This window comes from Falco biarmicus, chromosome 2 (genome assembly GCF_023638135.1).
Source record: "Falco biarmicus isolate bFalBia1 chromosome 2, bFalBia1.pri, whole genome shotgun sequence".
Classification (NCBI taxonomy): Eukaryota; Metazoa; Chordata; class Aves; order Falconiformes; family Falconidae; genus Falco; species Falco biarmicus.
The window spans coordinates 77,113,747-77,137,715 of NC_079289.1; the positions used below are offsets into that span (position 1 = coordinate 77,113,747).

At 38.3% G+C, this 23,969-nt stretch overlaps 1 protein-coding gene across 3 annotated transcripts in view; it reads right to left on the bottom strand.

The window, feature by feature from the left end:
- Positions 1 to 588: 588 nt before the first annotated feature.
- The window catches only part of HLCS (holocarboxylase synthetase), a 127,260-nt gene continuing 103,879 nt past the window's right edge, over positions 589 to 23,969 (bottom strand). For all 3 annotated transcript variants that reach the window (XM_056329952.1, XM_056329953.1, XM_056329955.1), the window contains 5 exons: positions 13,560 to 13,627; positions 12,395 to 12,555; positions 9,182 to 9,296; positions 5,161 to 5,374; positions 589 to 4,654 (listed from right to left, as the gene is read on the bottom strand). In XM_056329952.1, coding sequence (XP_056185927.1) covers positions 4,483 to 4,654; positions 5,161 to 5,374; positions 9,182 to 9,296; positions 12,395 to 12,555; positions 13,560 to 13,627 — 730 coding nt within the window. In that variant the 3' untranslated portion in view covers positions 589 to 4,482. The remainder of the gene's footprint in view (positions 4,655 to 5,160; positions 5,375 to 9,181; positions 9,297 to 12,394; positions 12,556 to 13,559; positions 13,628 to 23,969) is intronic.

Genomic DNA, 23,969 nt, shown 5'->3' on the forward strand with positions numbered 1-23,969 from the left:
AAAGCATTTTTGCTTATTTATTATGTAAAACAAAACTGTTAAAATGTTAAATAAAATCCCGTAGCCAAAGGAAAATTGAGTTGGATTTCCTTTTAACAGAAAACACAGGCTTTCACAAAGAATAGTGTTGCATATTTGAAATTTTATTTCACTTGTAATATGTACTATACTTGACAGTTAATGTACTATAAAATACAAAGATTTTTTAAATTTATTGTATTTTAGCCACATTGCATTTTAAAGGAAAATTCTTGGAGAACTGAAAATAACACAGAATTGTTAATGAAACATGCTAATGCAAGATACTCAAACATGACATCAGTTTACAATTCTTCCCTGCAGTGCTTTTTTCTCAATCATCTGTTCCATGCCGCAGCCTGCAGCACGCCATCATTTTTTGACCTCTGTGCTTTCCTCAGTTCAGATTTAATTTCTTTGGTGTCTGATCAGTGTGGTGCATCACTGCAGTAACTTACGCATGCAAATGCTTTTATCAAACCAGTTACCGCCAGGAATCAGCCCTTTGTAGCACAAATCTTTTTCATAGCAGATATTAAAAGCACTTCAGTGTGGTTTTTTTTTTTGTAATTTTTGTGTAAAGCTACGGTATATTCCAAAGCAGTTGCAGAGAGTAATTTTTTAGACTGCTGATGTTTTGTAGCTGAATCAGAAAAAGCAAAGAAATAAAAAAAAAATAGTTGTACAATGAAGCTGCCCCAAAAAGAATTACACGCTTTGTTATTTCTAGGTAATAGCCCTTGATTTGTTGGATGTATTTTTAAAAATGCTCTGAAGTCTTATAAAACCTTTTACTAGAAGTGAGATGTACTGTTTGAACTCCTAAACGTTAACTGCATCACTACTTTTTCAAATCTTTGGAAACAGCGTCGGTGCTGACTGGACACAACCCGCTTACTCTTTCTGAACCCAGACACATGCCAACACGCCCAGCCTGCGCTGCAGAAGTTCTCCCATCAATAAACAATCTCTGCAAATATTTTCACAATGTGTAATGAGAAATGTTATAACAGAGTCCAGGAGGAAAAAAACGAAGTCACAGAAATATGGACATTGCAATAGAAGTTTTTTGAAAGCACTTTATCAAGAAAATAGTTTGATACGACATCAGCCTCACAATGGAAGAGGTGTTTTACTAATCTGGACAGTTGAATGAAATGAAACATTTTCAGTGCATTACTTCTGGGTCTGGAGTCATCTGATTCTCTCCATACCTATGTCCAGAGACATTCTACACCACATTCATCTGTCCTACAGAAACAGCAATAATAACAATGACTTTCATACAAAAATGGCTTTCTGGGTGTGCCAAGTTTGCCATAAAAAGAGTAAGACTCCTGGCTGTGCTCCTCATCCACCTTAAGGTGACCGTGGCACAGGCAGGTCCACTGGCTTTCTTGACAGGAAGAGCTGCTGGTCAGGAGGACCTGAAGGAGCTGCTCACCATGCAACGGGAATTTTCTTTATGAAGTTCTTTGGTTCTTCTGAAGGAAAGGTCAGGTTTGTAACAAACACTTTATCCAACTCAAAGCTGTTTCCCCAAGACAACAGGTAGGTTTATACACACAGAATAGGCCACTAAAAGGTAGAGGCAAAGCGGTGCCTTCCCACAGCACCTACCTACGCTCTGACACATCCACACATGGTTAGTTCTCATTTGCAAAAAAGGAATTTCAATGCTAAGGTTTCTTCCCAATGCAAAAAGTTTCGGAATAATCTTACAACTCAAAGTGAGAACTGAACAAGCTTTCCATTACGAAGGTTATGAAAAAATCCAAAAGGAACAACAGCAACCAGAAAATATCGCAGCATTTCACTATTAAAAAATCCATCTGCCTGCTGCTCAGACACCATGGTAGTGTAGCTGAGTGAGGGTTTGCAGTCCATTCTGCCCTTCACGCAGGAACATGTCATTTCCCCCTCTTCATTCTTTTACACTACTTGTCCCTAGTGAAGGGAGAGTGTGTTTTAAGGAAGCAGTTTAAGTCAAAACCTGATGCATAACCTGGTGGTTAAAAAGCAATCTCTACAGGCACTCATCAGTCTGGAATATGAGCGAAATCAAAGTTGCTTCCTACAGGCACACAGTAGCAAAACAGAGACAGTGTTTTGGCTACAAATACTGGATTGAGATCTAAATTTTTGTAAAACTCTGTGGCTGGCAAAAACTGTACCAGAGCTATGCTTTCTGCAGCTGACCTGCAGCACCATGCATTGCTCATAAGCTGCTTGAAGGAAAAGGTAGAAAAAAAGTGGAAGATGCACAAGGAAGACGTGAGTGTGCGTATGCGCACGCACACATTTTTTATATCTGTATACATAGACAGTTTCTTCCTTTTATTTAAACTTTACTAACTCAGATTCAAGTTTCATTTGATTATAATATACATCAGTATTTGATTCTGAAAGAAAGTTAGTTGCCAAAAGTTAACAGCTCGAAGCAGTTTTGAAAGCATCTGGTGGGAAAAAGCAAAAGCTGGTGTCATGTGTATCATTTTAACTATGCCAATTAACAGCTGTCTCCACTCCACTGTATAGTTCTATGAAATATTGGTGGGCAATCTCACATGATGCAGATCGTGGGGGAAAACAAAACACCAGGGTACAGACAACCAGACAGACCATCTACTGTGATACGGAACATAAAATCCTAAATGTAATAGGGACAACTTAATTTCTAGCACTTGCTGCCAAACCACCTAAAGCCTAATATGCGAGGATTACTCTAAATTACCATTACAGACTAGTTTCTTTGTTTTAAGACTTCTTGGCTTTGTAACTGAAACAATCTACTAACATGTTCAGATCGTTTATGAGGTGAACTTTAACCTAAAAAACCCATTTCTGGCTAGTAGACAGAAGTCCTTTGTGGAAACAATTTGGCTGATCCACCTTCAGTAGGGAGACGGTAATACAGTAAGCTGTGCTGCCCACTGGAGGAAATGAAGCTGGCCACATCACACCTATGACAAACTTTTCATTTGCAGGGAGCTGTTTGAAGTGCTGTGGTGGCCAAGCCTCCTGGTGCAAATTCGTCTTGCTCAGGAGAAAAGCCTGACAAGCTGCCATTGCACGGAAGCTCCCACATGCCTGCTTCACCACGTTTTCCACTCATGACGAAGCTGTCACACCTAACCTGGAACTGTGCAGCCAGCCCCCAAGGCAAGCTGCTTTCAGGTCAGCAGGTGTTACACCTCTTGCTTTAATGGTTAGCAGCAAAACCAGATGTCCTGCTTTGGGAAAGGGGGTGACAACAGAAACAATGGAAGAGAATTTGGACCCAGTTTAACGGTATGTTTTCTCTTTTTCACTATAGCAGTTGTTTATGGTAGGGATTTTAAGAGCTGGGCAGTTTCTCTTACTTTTTGGTTAATTTCCTTGCTATTACAATAGAGTTACTATTAAATTCTAAACTACTTAGGACTTCCCTCTCCTGACATGGATTCTACAGTTACCTGGATAAGAAGATTGCAACTAGGTGATACGCTACTCCAGCGGGCTATTCTTATGGTGGCTAAAGCCTCTTGGAAGACTACGATTCAAAGGAGATACGAGACAATTTATTCAGATCCAATTGACTAAGAAGAGCAGAGTACAACTAATTTGGATAACTAACCACAGTTCTTAAGTGCCGATGGAAAATTCTCCAAAAACTCAAGGCAGCCATGACAGAGTTACACACCTGAGCCCAAAGCACAGGATGGTAAATTGTTGCACAGGCCCCCATGGAGAAGAACCACATCAGCAAAGCTCTATGCTTAGACCTGAATTTAAACACAGTGCTAATCCCAGTAGTTCAGAAATGCATGATGAACTCCTCCAGCTGTTTCCACTGCAGACAATGCATAAACCATAAAAAGACACAGTAAAAATGTAAATATTGTACTGCATTGTGCTGAAGTCCAATAAAAACACAGAGACACAAAAAGGAAATATTTAGCCACTTTGGTTTCTCAAATAAAGTGTGTAAATAAAGAGAAAGTTCTGTTCCTTGCAAAGTATTCCTTTGCAATCAGGCCACTTTTAAACAACTGATGCTTACAAAAAAGTCAACATAGATGCGTTTTATTGTGCTAAAGTACAATAAAAACACAGAGACACAAAAAGGAAATATTTAGCCACTTCAGTTTCTCACAGTGTGTAAATAAAGAGAAAGCCCTGTTAACTGTAAAGTATTCCTTTGCAATTAGGCTGCTTTTAAAGAACTGATGCTTACAAAAATATGTCAACACAGATGTGTTTTAAAGTTAATATGAAAGAATAAAGGCCTTCAGCAATGAGTTAACTACTTCTTCTCAACTGTTGAAGTAATCTGTGTCTAAGAACAAAGATGTCAGAAAATCAGAAGGAAAAAAAATCAAGCTATCAACTACCCTCTCCACCTTTAAACAAGTTTAGCTGCTTGGTGCCAAATACTAAAGAGCCCCTCTTTGCGCTGAGGGGACTGTTAATGAACTCTGAGGACTATGAATACTTTGGGACTATGAGGTTTCTCAGCATGTCAAAAGAGTTGCCGTCTGGGCGCACAGAGTCTACACCCTTGCCTTCTTCATGAACTTGAAGGAATCCATAATCATCTATCCCAACTATCCATGCAGTCGGGCCCTCCTCACTGTAGAGACGGACTTGCTTGCCACTGCAAATAAAGAGAACCAGATGGTTAGGAATTAATTGGTGGACACTGCACAAACAATTAAAAATAGCTTAGAGGACTAATGTCTAGCAGAATATTTTTATTTCCCACTTCACTTGCCCTTTATAGAGTATGATTTTTAGCAGCATTTTCTACCTTCTTTAATTCCTTTCTGTGGAATTAACAGAGCTGGAGTTAATCCAAACCGTCTATTTTTTTTATGAAAGATGTGAGTACAACAGCTTCATCGCTAGCTAAACAAATCATTCCCAATTCCTTTTGTTTTGAGATGACACATGTAAAATACATAGAAGCATTCTTTAACTCACGCTAGTCCATTGATTTTACTATATGCTATTTTTATCCTCCCTTAAAAAATTACATCCTACTTGGGAGTATGTTTTAATTAAGTCGCTAGTATTAAAGGCAATCTAGTAAAAAAAGACAGAGCATTCAAGAGTTCTTTCCAACTTTTTTAAAAGAAAGTTTGAGAAGAACATTATACTTACCTATGTATCCAGTACTTGTAGTAACGGGGAAGAACTCCGTTAGGCCCTTTCTCCTGAAAAATATCTATAAGCCTCTCCAGCATAGTTACAGTTCTTGCAATAAGACAGTCTGCAGTTAAAGGCTTCAGCTTTGTCCCCTCTTCCTTATTAAATTTTGTGATGAGATCATTGATGCATATGGTGGGGTTGCTGTTATTCACATTAAAGCCAAAGCCTGAAGAAGACAAACCAGAAGAAGAGGACAGGATCTGTTAAATACACACACTTTGTTACTGCCAGAAAGTCAGTACTTTATTCAACTGCTTGATACAATTATCTCTAAGTACGTTTCCAGTAGCTGCTTTTCTTCAGTCTTACAACTTCAGATCTTCCCAGTTGTGTCTCAGTCCAGATTCTACTTGTTCCTTGCCTCCTCAGAATTGTAGAAACAAATCCAGTGCAGTCTTTCAACAACACACAATCTTATCAATGAGGTTTAGGAAGACGGGAAGTGGTAACTTGCATGTCAGTTACAATAACATCAATGTGAGAAATTCTTTTACTCCCTGGAAGCTGACAAGTCATTAGCTAATTGAGAGTAAATCATTAATCATACTCTAAGATGAAGTTTTATCTTTCAGTCTAAAATTTAATCAAGAGACCTCTCTGTTTACTAGAATTAGCTGATTGCATTTTCTGAAAATTAAGCCTCTTCACTCAGTTGATAAGCCTTGTTTGGCTTGAAGATTTAACTTTGCCATGTAAGACTCCAGTTTGTTTAATCTATCTTAGTATATAGCATATCCTTTAGAAGCCTCAAGTCTCTCACTGAGATTTCTCCAGCTAGAATAATGTTGGCAGAACGCCTTTCTTATTTAAATATGGCTCTTGGGGCCTTTTTTGCAGCCTGCTGAAACAGGCTTCGAGGGATGTAAAGAAATATATTGTATTACCTGTCTATTTTTTTCTCCTAATAATTTGGACTTTTCTTTCCTCAGATATTTGGGATAAAACCCCTGCCTGCCAATCAGGTTTAGACATGATACACCTCCATCTGCAAGAAGGTCCAGATGCACTGTTTTGTAAATTTGCTATTAATGAGATTATTCATATATGGAAGTAATTTGTATTAACTACGAGAAGGATCTCCTCAGCGAAGAGGAGTTTTTTACTTTTAACTAGTCAGAGAATGCATGCAAAGAAAGCCACAGCGATCAATACATCAATCCTACAGAAATGAGGTGAACTGTATCATTGGAAAGAGAGAAAGGAAAAAGAACTGGGAAATATAATGTGCCATGCCAGCAAATCCCAACTCAGCTGTTTACACCCAAATACAGTATAAGCGAAGAGAAAGTGACTGTGGCCATTAAGCAGTGATTGGTATTGTCAGGGTGCACAGCAGGGCCTTGGAGACCCTCTGCAGGCTCAGGACACTCAGGCTTGTATGTATGGAGATCACGACTTCGCAATCCAAAAATTGAAACGGACATGAAAGACATATCGAGAAGGACCCAGGGATAAATGCGGTGGCAAAAATGTAGCCAGTTAATTTGAAAAATATTAGGTGCTCAGGACTCCTAGGACATCTCTGCATTGCCCATGTGAGAAGAGTGAAAAATAAACATTTAGCACTGATCTTGCAGTGTGCTGATGTGGCTAATACATCTTCCAGTTCTAGAACCAGCCCTGCCTTCAGCATCTCAGCATCGGAACACTGTCCGGGCATGCCTTAGCTGCACACAGAGGCAGACAGAGCTTTTGCAGGTCAAGCGTGTTGGCTGTCCCTTGCATTCCACTTGTGTTTGGCTGCCTATGTCTGTTCTGAGTCTGGTCCTCACATTAATGAAGTATATTCTTCTGCAGAACTCTTCTTCCAAAAGTCTTGCAAGAATTAAGTTCTTTTAAAAAATATTTTAAAAAAAAACATGTTTAAAAGTATGAACATGAACTGTGTCATTTGTGAGGCCTTGAGCACACGGTACAGGTGAAAAGGCAGGTTTGTCTTTCACCTTACTCTTCTCAGGTACTTCTCAGATCAGTGAAGCCATGCAGACGATCTTTGATTTTGATCATTACCCTCATTTATGGGACACTCTTCATGAGTACCATGTAAGCAGTGAGGTAAGGAATCTGCATGACTGTAGAAAGGGGATGATGCATCTGGCTTACCTTTCCTGTTGTGGAAGTCTGATCTCATTGCTACTACTATTACAAGAAGTTAGATGTCATGAGTTACCCCTACTACTCTCAGTGACATACATCACTGAAATGATGGAAAAGATCCTTGGACTAGTATGTGGCTAGTAAGTTTCAATCTTAGAAGCTTCCAGGTGAATGTTAATGAAAATGTACATCTTTGTATATACCTCAGACCGAGATGACTCCTATGGACGTCAGAGAGAATGCATACAGAAAGTTTCCATTTGAATTTGAATGTTTTGGTGTTTAGGGTAAGAAACATAAGGTACAAAACAAATATGTAATGTGCAAAGAGATATTTGATAAGATGAACTACTTTCAGAGCCATTTTTGCTTTTCTTGTGTTAACCAGAACAGCCTCTGGAAAAAACATATGGAAGCAGTAAATGGTTGACGGGGCACAGAGAGGCTTTTTAAGTGTCTCAGTGCAACTTCCATTCTGTACATGTAGATTATTTACAAAATGAGGATATAACAACTGAACAGAAAATTTAACAGCTGGGCATGTTTCACAGAAGGAGGTGATGACTACTTCAAGTGTTGTGCTTGTTCACACCTTAAAATTTACAGCACCTTGACAGAAATGGTATCATACCCACACTCTCTTTGCAAGATACTTCACTTATCTACTGTGCTACATTCAAATACAAACCAAATATTATAATCTTCTTCTTTAACCTTTTAGACTTAGTAATTAACTTTCATTTAATTTTTTAGACATAGCAGAGATAATTACTTTTGGAACCAGAACCTAGAGCTCTGCTGCCATGCTTCTAAGCATGACTGACAGTTCTGGGCTGCTGCTGGCTATGGGAAAAAATTACCTTAACAAATAGCAGGATGATTATCAGACTTGAGATGATAAAAACATCTCCATACTTACCTGTGCACCCAAATGTCTTAATGCACTGGGACTTGCTGGAGAACACATGTACAGTCTTTCTGAGATTGGCTGTGCTACCTTTTTGGAATCAGCTTTCCAGGTAGACTGTCTCCACAATGAAGAAAGAGATTGCCACTCTTTGCCCTCTGACCCAACCTTCCCAGCCACTTTGCAAATTTTACTTTTTGAGAGGAGTAAAGGTGGTGAGAGCCTGGAACAGGTTGCCCAGAGAAGCTGCGGGTGCCCCATCCCTGGAGGTGTCCAAGGCCAGGCTGGATGGGGCTTTGAGCAACCGGGTCTGGTGGCAGGTGTCCCTGCCTGTGGCAGGGGGGTTGGAACCAGATGATCTTTAAGGTCTCTTCCAACCCAAACCATTCTATAGTTCTATGATTCTATTAAAGTGATTAATTAACCAAATAATTACATTGCTGCTCCACTAGTAATACTCCAGTTTCTAGAAACTTATCAAAAGAAAAACGTTATGAATACATTTCTAAAGGATGAAAGGAGAAATTAAAACATTACTCTGTGTTCGCAGCTCTTTTTCTCCTGATTTAAAAGACATGTTCTAAAGAACATGTTAAATAAACTGTTTGTCATGTTGCAAACAAAAAAAGCAAATTGAAAAAAATGGATACATTTTTCAATATATTCTACTAGTTTTGCAATAGAACAATGAGGAGATTTTCCCTCTCTCCTGTAATGCTCTTTCTTTGAACTCTACTACAACTGCCCAGATGCTTGCATTTACATTTTCCTTGTCAAGCATATGGAAATATTAAGAAGAATGAAAACATTTACTTTCTGTGTTTCCTTTTGATTTAATATTGTGCTTTATTTCCTTATGCCTGCTGTCACTATTTGTTCTTGTCCTTATCATCTGAACTCATAAAGACATTAATAACAAGTTTCTTCAGAAAAAAACAGTATAGGAAAGCTTGAAAAATAGACATTTACCAATAAGCATATGAAATGTTGTTTCAATAAGTGTAGAGTTTACCAGAACTCCACCAAGTTTCATAACATCGCTGTAGTAAATATCATTTGGCCATTTTACTCGCAGGTCAATATCCTAAAGAAACAAGAACATACATTTAGAAACACTTTTGTTCTTTGATACATGTTTCATTCACCACACCATATTCTATAGTTTCTCTGCCTCTTTGCCACACTAAGTATGATACTGTCAACTACTCTTCATAATAAGAACCTGCGCACATGCTTCACAAATATTACTGAAGAAGTCACATTAACATGGGTACATGGTTTACTAAGGAGGTTGGCAGCTGTTAAAGACAAGTATCTATTTATTTAAAAAACAAATGAAAAAAAATTATGGCAGATAACAAAGAATGACCAAAAGGGGGACTAAAGATACTAGAGATTTTCAGTCTCCAATTGTGAGGTTTTATAGAATTCATTTCCTTCATTCACAAGTACTTGTTAAAGATTTAAAAGATCTATTCGAGAAAGCTGCAAACTGTGGCAGCCACTGTGGCTCACTGCTGATAAACAATCAGGGTAACCCTACAATAACATCAACACTGTATTTGAGGATCCTTGCAGAAACCAGACAAGACGACAACGACATCTTGAATTTCAGAAAGGAAATTTAGCAGACAGGAGAAATTCCAGTTCACAACTATGTAAATACTTCAGTAATGTCCTAAATATATTCATGCTTTCGGCAGCTACGCTCAGGCAACACCATGGAGCTGGAAACACAAACTCTGCTGTGTGACACCATTCCAGCACAATAGAGAAGTTTTTGTTGAAACCACAGAACTGAACTGAACTTTGCACCGGCTACTTAAACACAAAAAGAAAGCAAATGTGCTTCCTGTAGTTTGAAAAACTGCATATGACTGTGTCCCCAGAGGCAAATTATGGGAGGTGCTCCAGGACTACAAGAGTCGCATTCCCTCCTATTGTAGATTATGAAATCCCTTTACAGGATGTGTGAAAACTGCACCTGGGTCCATGTCTACTTTCCTGACAGATTTAAAGGCCAGAGAGGAGTCCATTACACGTACATTGACAGGAAATACTACCTGATTTTGCTATCAAAACATTCTAAGAGAGAGTATCACCAATTCATATTCATTATGGAAAACAACTCTTCGCACCGGGAAAAGATTTATAGAAGACTCTTGAGACATGTGAAGTATGACACAGTTGAACAGTATTATCAGTGTTAAGAGATCTTCCAAAGAGCTATTCAGTAGATCTTACTTAAGGAGAACATACACCTGTAAGACACCAAACACTAGCTCTGCAACGGAAGTGACAGCAAGCATGAAGAACAACCAAGTCAACTGGATGTTCTCATGACGTAAACCCACAAGAGAGACCTTGCCACAAAATGGAGTAACAAGGTACTGCACAACTATCTACATACCAAAGAAACAACGGGTTTCACAAAATATGCTGGAAATGGAGCACATTCTTATCTTCATTTACTAGAGAGAGATGCCTGCTGTCCTCAGAATGGGAAAGCAACTCATTCTCTTGATACAAGACCCACTTGCATTTGCAGCACTAACATCTAACAGTAAAACTTCCAACTCAGCGGTCAGATTTTCTCTGCAAGGCCCCAGAACAAAGGCCTCCGTTGCTGCCTGTTTAGCACAGTTAACATTCATGGCAATCCTAAAAATGACAACTGGCTCATAAGCTGAGACACAGGTATTTAGGATTTCTGAATGGAAATCCTGACTGAAATGGACTTTGAGCGTGGCGAACAATGTTAGAGTGTGTTAAAGTATTAGTAAGATTCTGACACACACACAGGGAGGTATGGAAATTTGGAGGAGAATGAAACCTCATCTATAGATCTGCACATTTTCTATAGCTACTGCAGTGTGTATGGCATAGATGTTCATCTGACATAAAGAAAAGCCCTGTGTTACCCAAGTCTAAAGGGGAAATTTAAGAATTGAGTTTCTGATAAAACTTTGAATTTCCTTGATTTAACGTACTTCAGTCCAGACCCTTAACGCTGGTTTCACCCATTGTCTAGGGTGGATGGACTATCAAAGAGATTCAGTAGCTTTGTCTTGGTTAGAGCCAGCTATGTATTATACATGTGCTATACACAGTACATGGATTATTGATGCATACCATTTCTATATTAATATTTAGTACCTCAGTCACCTTTTGCCTCCCAAATAGAGTAAAATAAAAAATGCCACAGTATACCAGGGTAGGCGTACAGAAGCAAAACCACCTCCATTCATAAATTAACTCCTTCCCCAGTCAGACCCATATTTTATAAAACTAACTCTTGTCCCTTCTATTTTAAATGGTTAAATTATTCACTCTAGCCAAATATTTTATATTGCAAATTTTAGCCCGAAGCATTTTGTTTTCATAGTCAAGTTATGAAGCACTGAAGTTAGAAGGTTTTAATAGAATGGCTGACAGACCCTAAACTACAGCAAAGCTACTGGGTGCCACTATAATAAAGTTCATGTGTAAATGTGTATAAGTCATTGATTTTCTGTAATATAGGAAACATATGCTTTAGTTAACTACTTCTGTAAAATACCAAAGTTTTATAGTTAGCAAATATTAGGAAATGGTAACATTAAAAGGGAGATATATGGGGTGAGGAAGAAGACTGGTTCTTCATTTTAATACTGATGACAGGACACTTGATTCCCTCTTGAGAGCAATACTCCTAAGTTCTTGCTTTAGAAATCAGTTTTCAAACTTAAACAAGGGTTGGAAAAATCCTTTAAAAGGGATAAAGTGACCACTGAAACAGCACCAACAAAAAAAGCAGAAAAGGATTTGTCAGTTTTATTCATTTTTCCCTCCTCCCTCTTCCCCAACTACTTCAAAATCAAAACAAATTAACTCAATTGTTAGACAAACAAAATTGACGTTTTCTTTACTGCTGAAGACTGAGTCTTAAGTTTCGTAAGATGATGAGTGAAATGATCATAGTATACTTGATCAGATCAGTAAAAGACAGTATTCATCATTATGTACACTAGATTTCTTAAAACATATAAATAAACAAGCATGGATGAAGGTTAAGTTTACCACTATATTAGTGCTGAAGAACTATATTATGCATTCAGACATTCTACACACAGAAAACATAGTTAAAATTTGAATTTAATGAAAATCGAAACAGGAATTTTGAGATAAATTAGAATGACATACCTCATATCCTGGTATTGATCTAACTGATTCTACCACTGCCAAGGACACCAGGTGTTGAACAAAAGGAATTCTCTGGCCCAGGCTGGAATATAGAGGAATGGCGATATGTAAAGTGGATAGTGCACAGCCCACTGGACTGAGCCAAACGTTTCCACCACGACCTGGGGAGGGAGAGAAAAAAAGTTGACTTCAAATCAAGAAGAATACGTTTATAGATAAGATCACTTTTTAAATGTAGATAGCTACAAAAGAGAAAGATTCAGTAGTACCCACCCAAGAATCTACCATAAGTCCTGTAATGGAGTCTCCAAACTAATCTTGAAATAAAAACGGTTAAACTGCAAAACTTTGTCTTTAAAAAAACCTACAGGTTGTTTAATGGGGATGCTGCTACTCAGTTTCCTAAAATGTCCTAAAGCACTTGCTTCCAGGATTGTCCTGTTATCTGATAACATACACATTTCAAAAAATCTTGCTTCGTTTACGTGAAAGAGTATTTGTGAAGATGCACTGTGGGCATCTAGAAATCCATCCACATTGTGAATCAACTTGTCACAAGCTAGATCTGTATCAAAAGCCAGGTTAACCACCTTCATGAAGATCTGTGCTCATTAGAGCTTATTAGAATTGGACACTGTGTTCTTCTAATAAAACGAGTGTGGCTTTTAAATCAGTGCTAGCACCTTCCTGGGAAAGGGACAGAACTTGCTTACATTTATTTGCAAAAGATTGTGAAAACCCCCATGTCAGTTAAGGCATGTCCTGCAGACTCAAGAAACCTCTGTCTCAGAGCAAGTCAAGACTCAGTCTTGCTCTTGTTAAGTCAGAAAGGAGTTCTGATTTGGAAGTCTGACTTGTATTGCACTAAATGTAGTGACGGCAGTTTCCATGACCGGGGAGACTTTTTGGCAGAATCTAGAAGACCACTAAATCATTTCTGCAAAAGCCACCAAACATCCTGAAAATGTTTACTTTGGTCTCAATTAACTTAGGTTTTGAGTTTGAATGCACAGTTCACATGGGAGGAGAAGAGGACACAATTATTCTATATGTTATACTATCAAAAACACTCATAATAAATGTTTAAGGCAGCTAGGTGACATTGAAATGCCTTATTTCATATGCTTAATACACATTTATTATCACTACAAGGAAACTCACTCACCTTTCCCTTCTGTTTGTCGAACAGCAATTGCTATTAAACCCATCTCCTCAGGCAACTTGAACATTAACCTGCCAATTAGGAAAAAAAAACAACCCCATGCTTATCAGCTGGAACACTAAGCTACATTCAAGAAAATCTAGGCTTAAGTATCAGGTAATATTTTATGTTAACATTGCACTACCATTTATCCGTTTTCAGTTAACATTTATTCTTGACCAAAAAGCATTAGAATATTAAAATAAGATTAACTGAAAAACGATAAAGTAAAACATTACTACATCTATTACACTGGGAAAAGTTATAGCTATAGTTCAATTAAGGTGCCTTCTGATAACATATGTTTTCTTGAAGTGCTTATTCTTTGCGTGTCACTATCTTCACTAAGTGACAACTAGCAATTCTAGACATTTGTTTCTACTTACAGCAAATTTTTGTTCATACTACAGAATATAAGAGCAGCAGTTTCTGATTATTTAGAAAACCAATATGGTGGCAATAAAGCAGTTTAAAAGATACACTATCCCCTGAGAACTAATTATGATTTAACTACAGTAAATAAATCTACACCTTCTGAGAACTCTAGAGAACACTGGCTTATTTTAGGCTTGTGTTCTGCTTTTAAAATAGTTTCACTTAAAAGAATACTAACTTTCCTCTGGGGATAAGTAGAAAGAGCACTTTAACACCACCAAATGAGTCAATGCTAGACTTAAAGAAAGAAGAAAAAACCCTACTGTGAGAACTTAGTTCAAGGCACTTTAAACCAGATCTGAACTGTACTACAATCCTCCTCCATTTCACATTTTCAGGAAGAGTTATTTAACAGATAAAACATATTCAAGACGTTGCCAGCAAGGTAAACCTAGAAAGTGATGTATAGCCTACAGATCTACTTCTAATATGGCCACAAATGTCACATCGTTCATTCATATAAAAGCAATTTTGTCGTGGAGATAAATGCAGTTCAAATCAACAAAGAGTAGTATTTAAAACTATTTCCTCTGAATTTCATGTATGTATGAAATGTGTTTCAAATTCTGCAATCAAGCCAGTATCCATGGGCACCAAGGACCAGCGGCAAGCAGAAGTGTCCCCCCTGCTGCCCACAGCACATGTCTATGCAAGCAACAAGCTAAGGAACTATCCATCCCTCCTGCCTTGCAGGCTGAAAAGCAGGGCTTCAGTAATGCTTGGCGCTGTATCAGTAGTGAAACGCAAGTAAAAACCCCAAGGTTTCAGAATACCCTTCAAATGGTTCAATTGCCTTTCATGATGATCAAAATGGGGAGTTTATTGGAAGCCTCAAGCAAAGTCTGGACCACAAATGCCTTCGCTAATTAGAAATACTTGAACCCAAACTGACAGAAGCCATAAACAAGCTCCACGATGTTTTCCCACATTAATTCTGAATCAGTGAGACATTGTCAAAAACCAATAGCCAGAAGATCTTTTTGCTAGTCCCCTTGCAGTTCACATGAAATACAACTCACGAATTCTTTCCTTTGGACCCTACGGATTATACACTGAGACCAGGCACACCTATTTACCACCAACATTTAACGTTTAAAAAAAGCCTCTTCTTATGCTGGGACCTAGGGGGAAAACCCTCCACAGCTCATGAGGCTTCAGCCCAGTCTTCTGGGAACAGCGTGATTTCAGTTACAACACCAAGTTCATGGTTTCACAACACAAAATCTAATTTAAATTTGGAAGCACAGTTTGGAAGAGATTACAGGCTTTGTTGAAATACCCTGACTTCTGTTACTTCTCCATTGACATATTTGCTTTTAAAGAGGTGGGGGGGGGAGTCATTGCTGCCATGATGGGAGGAAAAATCAGAACAGGAAAAAAGTTAATTATGAATCCAAAACACAGGCCTCTAGAACAAAGAGATATGATTAACAGAACATATGAATGTAGCTATTAGAGGCTTGGCAGCAGGTAACAACATATTAAACGCAGAGACCGAGTTTGTACTTTTAAGGGCCATGAAGAAATTCTTTAATGGTCACAACATGGGGAAGTTGTTAATACCCAGACAGATACAGCAAGAGACAGATAGATTTATTTTTACTACTTCCTGAGATTCTGCTGGAATTACTATGAAGCCTATGCTAATAACCTTCCCCCCACACAACTGCCTCCTCAAACTTCAGAGCTTTGAAAATTGTGTGTGCTTGTTAGTCTTTTTCTGGGAGAAACAACTTGGATTTTCTTTGCCAGAAAAGAGTAACCATACGTGCACATTTTTACATATTGACTTCCCTTCTTTTCTTTCAACTTAATCAGCTGCACATTTAACAATTCATTTTTTCTGCAGAGTGACTTAATCACAGTGCCCACCACATTCTCCCCCCAAAATTTTTTCCTTCAAGAAATTCTCTGTTCTCTTCTGTGCTCTTTAACTAACTTGCTCTACATATTAAGTCAAAAGACCACCCTGAGGTACAAGAGTAGGGAAACATGAAACATCTGAAGACAAATTTACCCATCAGGAAGAATATCAGATGGCACCTATATGACCATAGAAGATGATACTAGAATTTTATGTAAAATTTTCTTTTCTGCTTTGAACATTTTTGTGGTATTTTCCAAAACTTGAACAAGACACTTTTACTATTCAAGAATATTAAACCATCTGAAATATTAAGAGAGAGATTCTATCAAAATTTTTTATACAAATACCCTCCCCCCACCGTGTAGTTCATATATGAATGCTGTCAAGAGTAATAAACAATACTTAATTGTTTTATAGAAATTTCAAGTCTAAGGAGGACTCTGTCTTCATGGCTAGTCAACACAATGACTTTTCTTCCTACATGAATGTAAAATGGGAATTGAAACCACAAAAACTATGTTTGAATAATGTTAACAGTCTGACAACTATAAATTTCATTGATGTTGTGGGTTTAAGATTGAAACTCTCATTAATGCATCCTGCTGTGTTACAGTATTGCAGAGGTATTACAACAGGCAGCATTACATTCCAGATGTTAAAATACCTGGGCACAAGAGGGTAAGTTATGAACAGATTTCTCCCCTCACTTCAAGTTCCTTGCCTGAAAATCTCACTCTCAAATAGCTTGTTTATAGAGCATTACAAAAGCAACATAAAACTCCTTTCAATTATTAGTCAAATGGAAAGGAACATGCCTTTTGACCATTTTCTTACATTATTTTGGACAAAAAGGTGCCCTGAACACTTGCTTTACTACTTTATATCCACTGTTTCTGTCCATTATGTCCAATTTGAAAATGAGCAGTGTGCCTACTAATATTTTTCCTAAACTCTCCTCATTTGCCCTCCACCTCCTTTTCATAGCCCTCAGCTGCATGACGCTGTGTCTCATTCCACACTCTGCATGCTGAATGACCTGCCAGAGGGCATGCTGGACAAGCAGAATAAGTAACTCTCGAGTCCACTCTGCAGACTCCTTGCAGGCAGCATTGATGGGGGTCTCTCCTACCTGGAAACCTGTTTTCAGGAGAACAAGAAAACCTGAAGGAGCTCAAAGATATGGAGGGCATCTGTAAAACAGGCAGTAGACTGTCTGAGAGCTGGTGGGCCATGATCAGAAAAGAAGCCACCAAGAATGACATCATGGTGGGAGTCTGTTACAGACCACCTAATTGGAAGCAGGAAGTGGAAAAAGTCTTTTTGAGCAACTTCAGGGCATCTGCAGATCATGGATCCCAATTCCCATCAGAGACTCCCATCTCCCAGTACCTGCTAAAAGGCAAAGAAAGCATGATGCAAACAATCCCAGCTGACTTGCAGTGAACGCTAAGGACAAGCTCTTAACCCAAATACCAGATGATCAACTGGAGTGATTGGCTCAATCTGCTACAAACAAGGGAGTGATGACTGGGGAGGTGGTCATCTGTGGCAGCTTTGGCCATAGCAAACATGAACCAATGCTGAGAGAATCAGGAACGCAAGTAATATAGTACAAACCGTGGATTTCATGACAGCAGAATTCAGTTTATTCAGGGACCTGACAGATGGAATCTTATGAAAGGCAGCTCTGAAGGGCAAGGGCACTCAACAGACCTGGTCTTGAAAGACAACCTCCCACAGACAAAATAAGAGTCCATCACAATACTGAGGAAAAGAAGTTGATGAACAAGGAGTCTGGTATTGCTCAAAAGGGAATTTGTGACTGTAAAAAGAACATGCAAACGAGATGGAAGCAAGGTGAAACACTACTAAGGCAAAAAGTAGAAACATTGTCCAGACAAGTAAGGATGATGTTAGGAAAGCTGAAGCTCAACTACGGTAGGTCAGCTACAGTAGAGATTGGCAAGAAACATGGCAACAAGATTTTCTACTACTACATGATAAGAATAAACAAGGAAAATTTGGGGTCACAGCTGACTGAGGCAAAAACACAGCAGACACACATAAGTCTGGGTTACTCAATGCATTCTTCGCCCCCGTCTTCACCAGCAAGCTCTCCCAAGCCTTTACACGTACAGACAGGGTTCAAGAACAGAAAATACCAACAGCAGAAAAGGACTGATCTCATAAATCTCTTGAGAAATCTTGACTCGTACAAGTTCATGAGAGCAGATGGGATGCATCTGAGAGTGCTGAGAGAGCTGGCTGATGTTTTCTATCACCACAGTCCCAGAAAAATTGAGAAGGGCAAATTTGCTTTGGACAAAAGTGCAAAAATGCAGCCACCTTCACGATGGGCTTTCACAGCATCCTTGTATCCAAGTTTGGCATTGTGGTCTAGGTGAATGCACTATCACGTGAGCAAAAAGCGTCTGGATTCTGGGATTGAAAAGTAATGGTTTGTACTCTACCTGTAGGCTGGACTCAACTGCAGTTCCTTAGGGGTTCATCCTGAGGCCTATTCTATTTAATATATTAATATCTTTACCAGTGACATGTAGAAGGAAATGGCATGAACATTAATCAAGTTCGCAAATAACATTGAACTGTGAGGATAACTAAGCACTGGAATAGGATGCCCAGAGAGGCTGCAGAGTATTTCTGTCCTTGGAGGTTTACAAGATCTGACTGGAAAAAGCCCTGAACAAACTGGCCTGAATTCATTGTTGACCCTGCTTAAAAGAAGGAGGTTGGACTAAAGACCTGCAGGAATCCCTTTCAATCTGAGTGATTCTTTGACTCCAGGAAATGTGCAGAAACTTGGTATATCTCTGGTGTTTCTAGCTGTCTTTTAAGTTTGGTTGAAATCAGTCAGAAACTAGCCATTAGCTACTAATTACTAAATTCGCAATTTAGCCCAAAGGCTGTTCACTGGGATTGCCTATCCCAAGTAGGATTCTAGATTAAAGTAATTTTCACACTCTCTTACTAGCCCAAATATTTGATTTTATCCATCTTCCACTTTCCATGCAGTATGTTATACATGACCAGGTGCAATATGCAGGCTACCAAAAGGTTGACTCACACAACTGAGACAGGTAGAAGAACACCTAAACTGTTTATCCTACTGAGGCTTATTTACATGATAGGAATCTTACCACTCAGCACTGTCATGACTGCCTACATCCAGCTGGCAAAATACATGCCAGAATACACTACTACATGAACACACAGTTCTGTTTTATTAAAAAAATTCATAGCTTCTTTCACTGTAGTGAGTTGGTACACTATATATACACTATAGCAATGTTAGTACAGAAAGGACCATTTAGTGTCAAATTCTCTTTGAACTCCTTAGATACATTAAAGTCCTACACCAGTGAGAAAAAGCGTAAGGGATTACAATGTCCCAGACTTGTGGAAAACTAACTTGGACTGCTGGTTTCTTGTACCTTACTTCAGTAAGTACTACAAAAAGATTGTCTTGTACTAGTCATTACTTCATCAGCAAGGAATAACCTGTTAATACTATGAATGACATAGGTGAGCAACTTAAACATGCTTTGGCTAGTTGGTTAGTCTTGAGAGCAGTGCGCTAATAACAACAGTTCCAACAGAACTGCAGTACACAGGAAGACTGTAAGTAGGGCAAAGACATGTGAGTTATTTTTCAGCTGGATCAATGCTGTAATCTGGCTTACCACAAATGAACACTGCTGTTGGCAAAAGGGAAGCAACAGTAAAAGAGGCCAGTGGCTAGAAGGGAAGACTAAACCACCTCTTTTGTACCACCCATGTACTTATCCTTGATTTAAATTACCATATTATGGCCTCAGAATACTGCATGCTTTGCCTGTGGAATTGCTTTGAGAATCAGGCCTGCTGAACAGGCAGAGCAAAACTCTTACCGTTAAATGCTCATTTTTCCTGCTCACTGCATTTTTCAGCTGGTAATTTTCTTGTCTCTCTATTTTTATACCAGATATTTTATAATTAGTCCTTTGTATATGTTTATAGGCTTTTCCTCTTAAAAAAAAGAAAAAGAGAATTTTAAAACACAGTACCATACAGCCAAAGGTGTCAGGAAACATACCCAAATGAGAAAGGACTCCAAAAAATTGGTTTGCCAACAAAATGCCAGTAAAATTTGAAACCTGGGTTCAGACACACTGGTAATGTTCCAAAACTGGAAACTTAAAGAACTTCTTTATTCAGTAAATCAGCTTCTCTGTGAATATCATCAAGACCACAAAGTTACAGTAAAGGAGGGAGTTTCCAAGGGAGATGTGAGAAGAGTTTAGGAGTTAAAGATGTTTCAATTTTTAATTTGAAAAGCAAAAACCTCTACTGTTTTGAACAATCGATTTAATTTTTTTCCCTATAATAAATAATCTTTTCAATTTATGACCTTTTTTTAATTTGAAAAAGCTACCTGAAGCACACTGAAAAGTTAACATAGGACAAATGGCAATGAAACACATTTCGTTAAAAAAATGAAGACCAGTGCCAAGATTTAAGAAACAGAATACTTACTGGAATGCAGTGAAACATATTTATCATAACATGTTAAGAATAGAATCTTCAGATTGGAATAAAAAGTTATAAACATATTGATCAAAACCAGATCTAACCACTTTTGTCAAAGTAAAGCACAGTACGGATGCTATAAAAAATTTAAAACATACAGATCAATGCAGCCTGTAGTGATGTCACTTTTAACAGTAATTTCATCACACTTCATTAGATTCACAAGCTCAAGAAGTGGGCCCATTTGAACCTCATGAGGTTCAACAGGGGCAAGTGCAAGGTCCTGCACCTGGGCTGGGGCAATCCCCAGTATCGATAGAGGCTGGGGGATGAAGGGATTGAGAGCAGCCCTGCGAAGAAATAATTAGAGGTACTGGTAGATGAAAATCTGGACATGAGTTGGTAATGTGCGCTTGCAGCCCAGAAGGCCAACCATATCCTGGGCTGCATCAAAAGAATAGTGGCCAGTAGGTTGAGGGAGGTAATCCTGCTCCTCTACTTTGCTCTGGTGAGACCCCACCTGGAGTACTGCGTCCAGCTCCGGAGTCCTCAGCACAGGAAAGACATGGACATGTTAAGAGGTAAGTCCAGAGGGGGGCCACAAAGATGATCAGAGGGCTGGAGCACCTCTCCTATGAAGACAGGCTGAGAGAGCTGGGGTTGTTCAGCCTGGAGAAGAGAAGGCTCTGGGGAGACATTACTGTGGCCTTTCAGTACTTAAAGGGGGCTTATAACAAAGATGGGGACAAACTTTTTAGTAGAGCCTGTTGCAATAGGACAAGCGGTAAAGGTTTGAAACAGAAAGACAGTAGATTTAGGCTAGATATAAGAGAACTTTTTTTTACAATGAGGGCAGTGAAACAATGGAACACGTTGCCCAGAGGGGTGGTAGATGCCTCATCCCTGGAAACATTCAAGGTCAGGCTGGATGGGGCTCTGAGCAACCTGATCTAGTCGAAGATGTCCCTGCTCATTGCAGGGGGGAGCGTTGGACTAGATGACCTTTAAAGGTCTCTTCCAACTCAAACTATTCTATGATTCTATAAGAGTGTACAAGTTCGGTCACTTCTGAGAAGGAAACCTTAAGTGACGCCATACAGTATGGCAAGAAACAACAACATTTCAGTAAGGTGGCAAATCTATTTTTAAATCAGTACCAGATTCACTTGTATGTTAATGCATTGCAAGCACTAGGATCTCAAAAATAATGTGTAGTGATTCTGAATTCATACATTACTACTTAAAGTCACCTCTCAGATGAAATAGCCAACCAAGAACTTTTTGCATACACAGCAATTTTAACTTAATATTCTGGCCAATTTCTAGTCTGGGTAATTACATTTCCTTACAGAAATTCCTCTGCAATTTACTAAGACAGCACTTCATTTCCTGTCTTAAATCATACAGGGTGTTAAACAGTTGCCACATTCCACTGCAGAAGTGATGAGGTTATTCCCAAGTAGCCACTCAAACAGTTAGGCTTAACGTGGAACAAAAGAAAGTGGACATATCGTGTAAATTGAAGTGAGCATGAAAAAGAATTCTGTGTAAGCAGAAGGTAGCTGACCTCCTCTGATCCTTCACAGAGGTTTCCATTGCAGACTGGGAAAAACTGAAGCATTGCAACAAATCCCCACCCACTTCTTGCTAAGTAACTGTAGAAGATCTAAAAAATTAGCAATAATGCTTATTTTCCTTAGATGAATAATTTTCCCTTTATCCTTTTACTATTGCAAGTTTCATTAAAACCAGTCATGCTTAAAATCACAGAAGTAATTTATAGCTCAAAGACTTTGATTTTCTTCTGTGATTTGCTTTTGTTTCTTTTATTTTATGCCTGCAACATATATTGTGCTCCAAATTCAGGCCCTGGTGGTTTATGATAATGGTAATGTGGTTGTCGCTATAAACCTAAGGATGTAGTAAATTTCATCTTCCCAATCCAATGCTAACTGGAAAATAATTTTTTTCCCTCCTCTTTCTAAAGATACACTCAATAGTTTCCCTACACTAAAACAAGAGGTAGCAAATTTTTATGCTGTTGGACATTTCTTGTGGTCTACAGATTAGATTTTACCTTTGGGGGACCTGTTGGTTAGTTTAACATTCTTTCTGAAAAATATTTTTAACGTGAAAAACAATTAACTAAAATTTCATGCAAATTTCTTTGTTACCACTTTCTTCCTTGGCCAAAAGCATGAGTCTCAATTTTTGAATTTCCATGTGCCTCTCTCACCATGTAATTTAAAAATTCACACAGAACTTCTAAGTTCTAAATGCTTATTTATATTCTTATTTCTATGATATGGGATACACTGTACAATGTGTGTTACAAGCATTGCCGTGAAGATGGTAATTTGACATGTTACTTGGCATTACATCAAATCTGCATAATTTTGGCCAGGTGTTACAACTATTACAAAACAACTATGGCTTAATAAACTAGCAGGTAAAGCACAATTATTTTACTTGCATGTCTTTTTTTCCATTGAGCTCTGTGAAATATGAAAATTTAGCAAACAGTATTACTAACACGTTTTTGCTGTGCAAAAGCAGTCAAAAGCACTGCATTCCTTCTATGTCAATAAGCCCAGAATTTAATTGCAAAACTCCCAGAGAAAAAAATGTCAGCTTTTTAGTCCTTCTCTATTAAAAAAGCTTAAACGTGTAGCATCTAGAAATTTCTTAAGTATAATGCAAGAGGTTAATTCAAAAGGATAAATTTAATGAGAACCTGGGAAAAAAAGAAATTTTTTTGTTTAAAGAGTGTTCCAGTAAGAGGCATTTAAAAAAAAAATTCTTAGAAAATGGCAATTTAGCTCTAAAATTTCAGTTAGCATTTTAAGTACTTTGTTTAGCAAGTAAAGTTTAGAATACTATTTTTTAAAAGGCATTATTAGACCTGATTAGATGTTTTCCATGCTCATACTTTTTTTTATAGAAAATACAGATTCAGCAAAGCCACTGTTCTCTAAGAGAAGGAGGAATTAATTTATCTGAAACAATGTAATTTTTTCTTTAAAATACTTAACACTTTTCTGGAGTATTTTCAGCTTAGTCAAAAATGTATCAATTGCTTCAAATATATGGAAATACTATGGTTTTGAACGATTTAAACTTTGAAATGTATCCACCCATGGTACAGAAACTGGGTTTTCACATGCCTCGGTTTCCCCCTGAAGCCTCAGATTCTGTTAAGGAGCTACATCTGCCATCCAGCTTGTGGTTTCTCTTTGATAAGCCATGCGATGCTTCACAGGGGACGCACTTTTGGATGAGGAGTTTGGCCTACCAGCCAGAGTAGCAACATGGGCTTATCCTGAACTGGAACCTTCACAAGGCCTAGAAGTCCTATATGCATTTCTAATTCATTGTTGAGCTGACCTGAAATGAAGCATTGAGCTGCATTATAAATCCTAAACATTATACTTCAACATCCCTGAACAGAACTTCCCTGCAATTTCTTGTTCCCTGTGTGAAGACAGAACTGATGATACTTCAACTTTTTTCTGATTTTAAGTTGCAGATCATGTTAGAGATAGTAA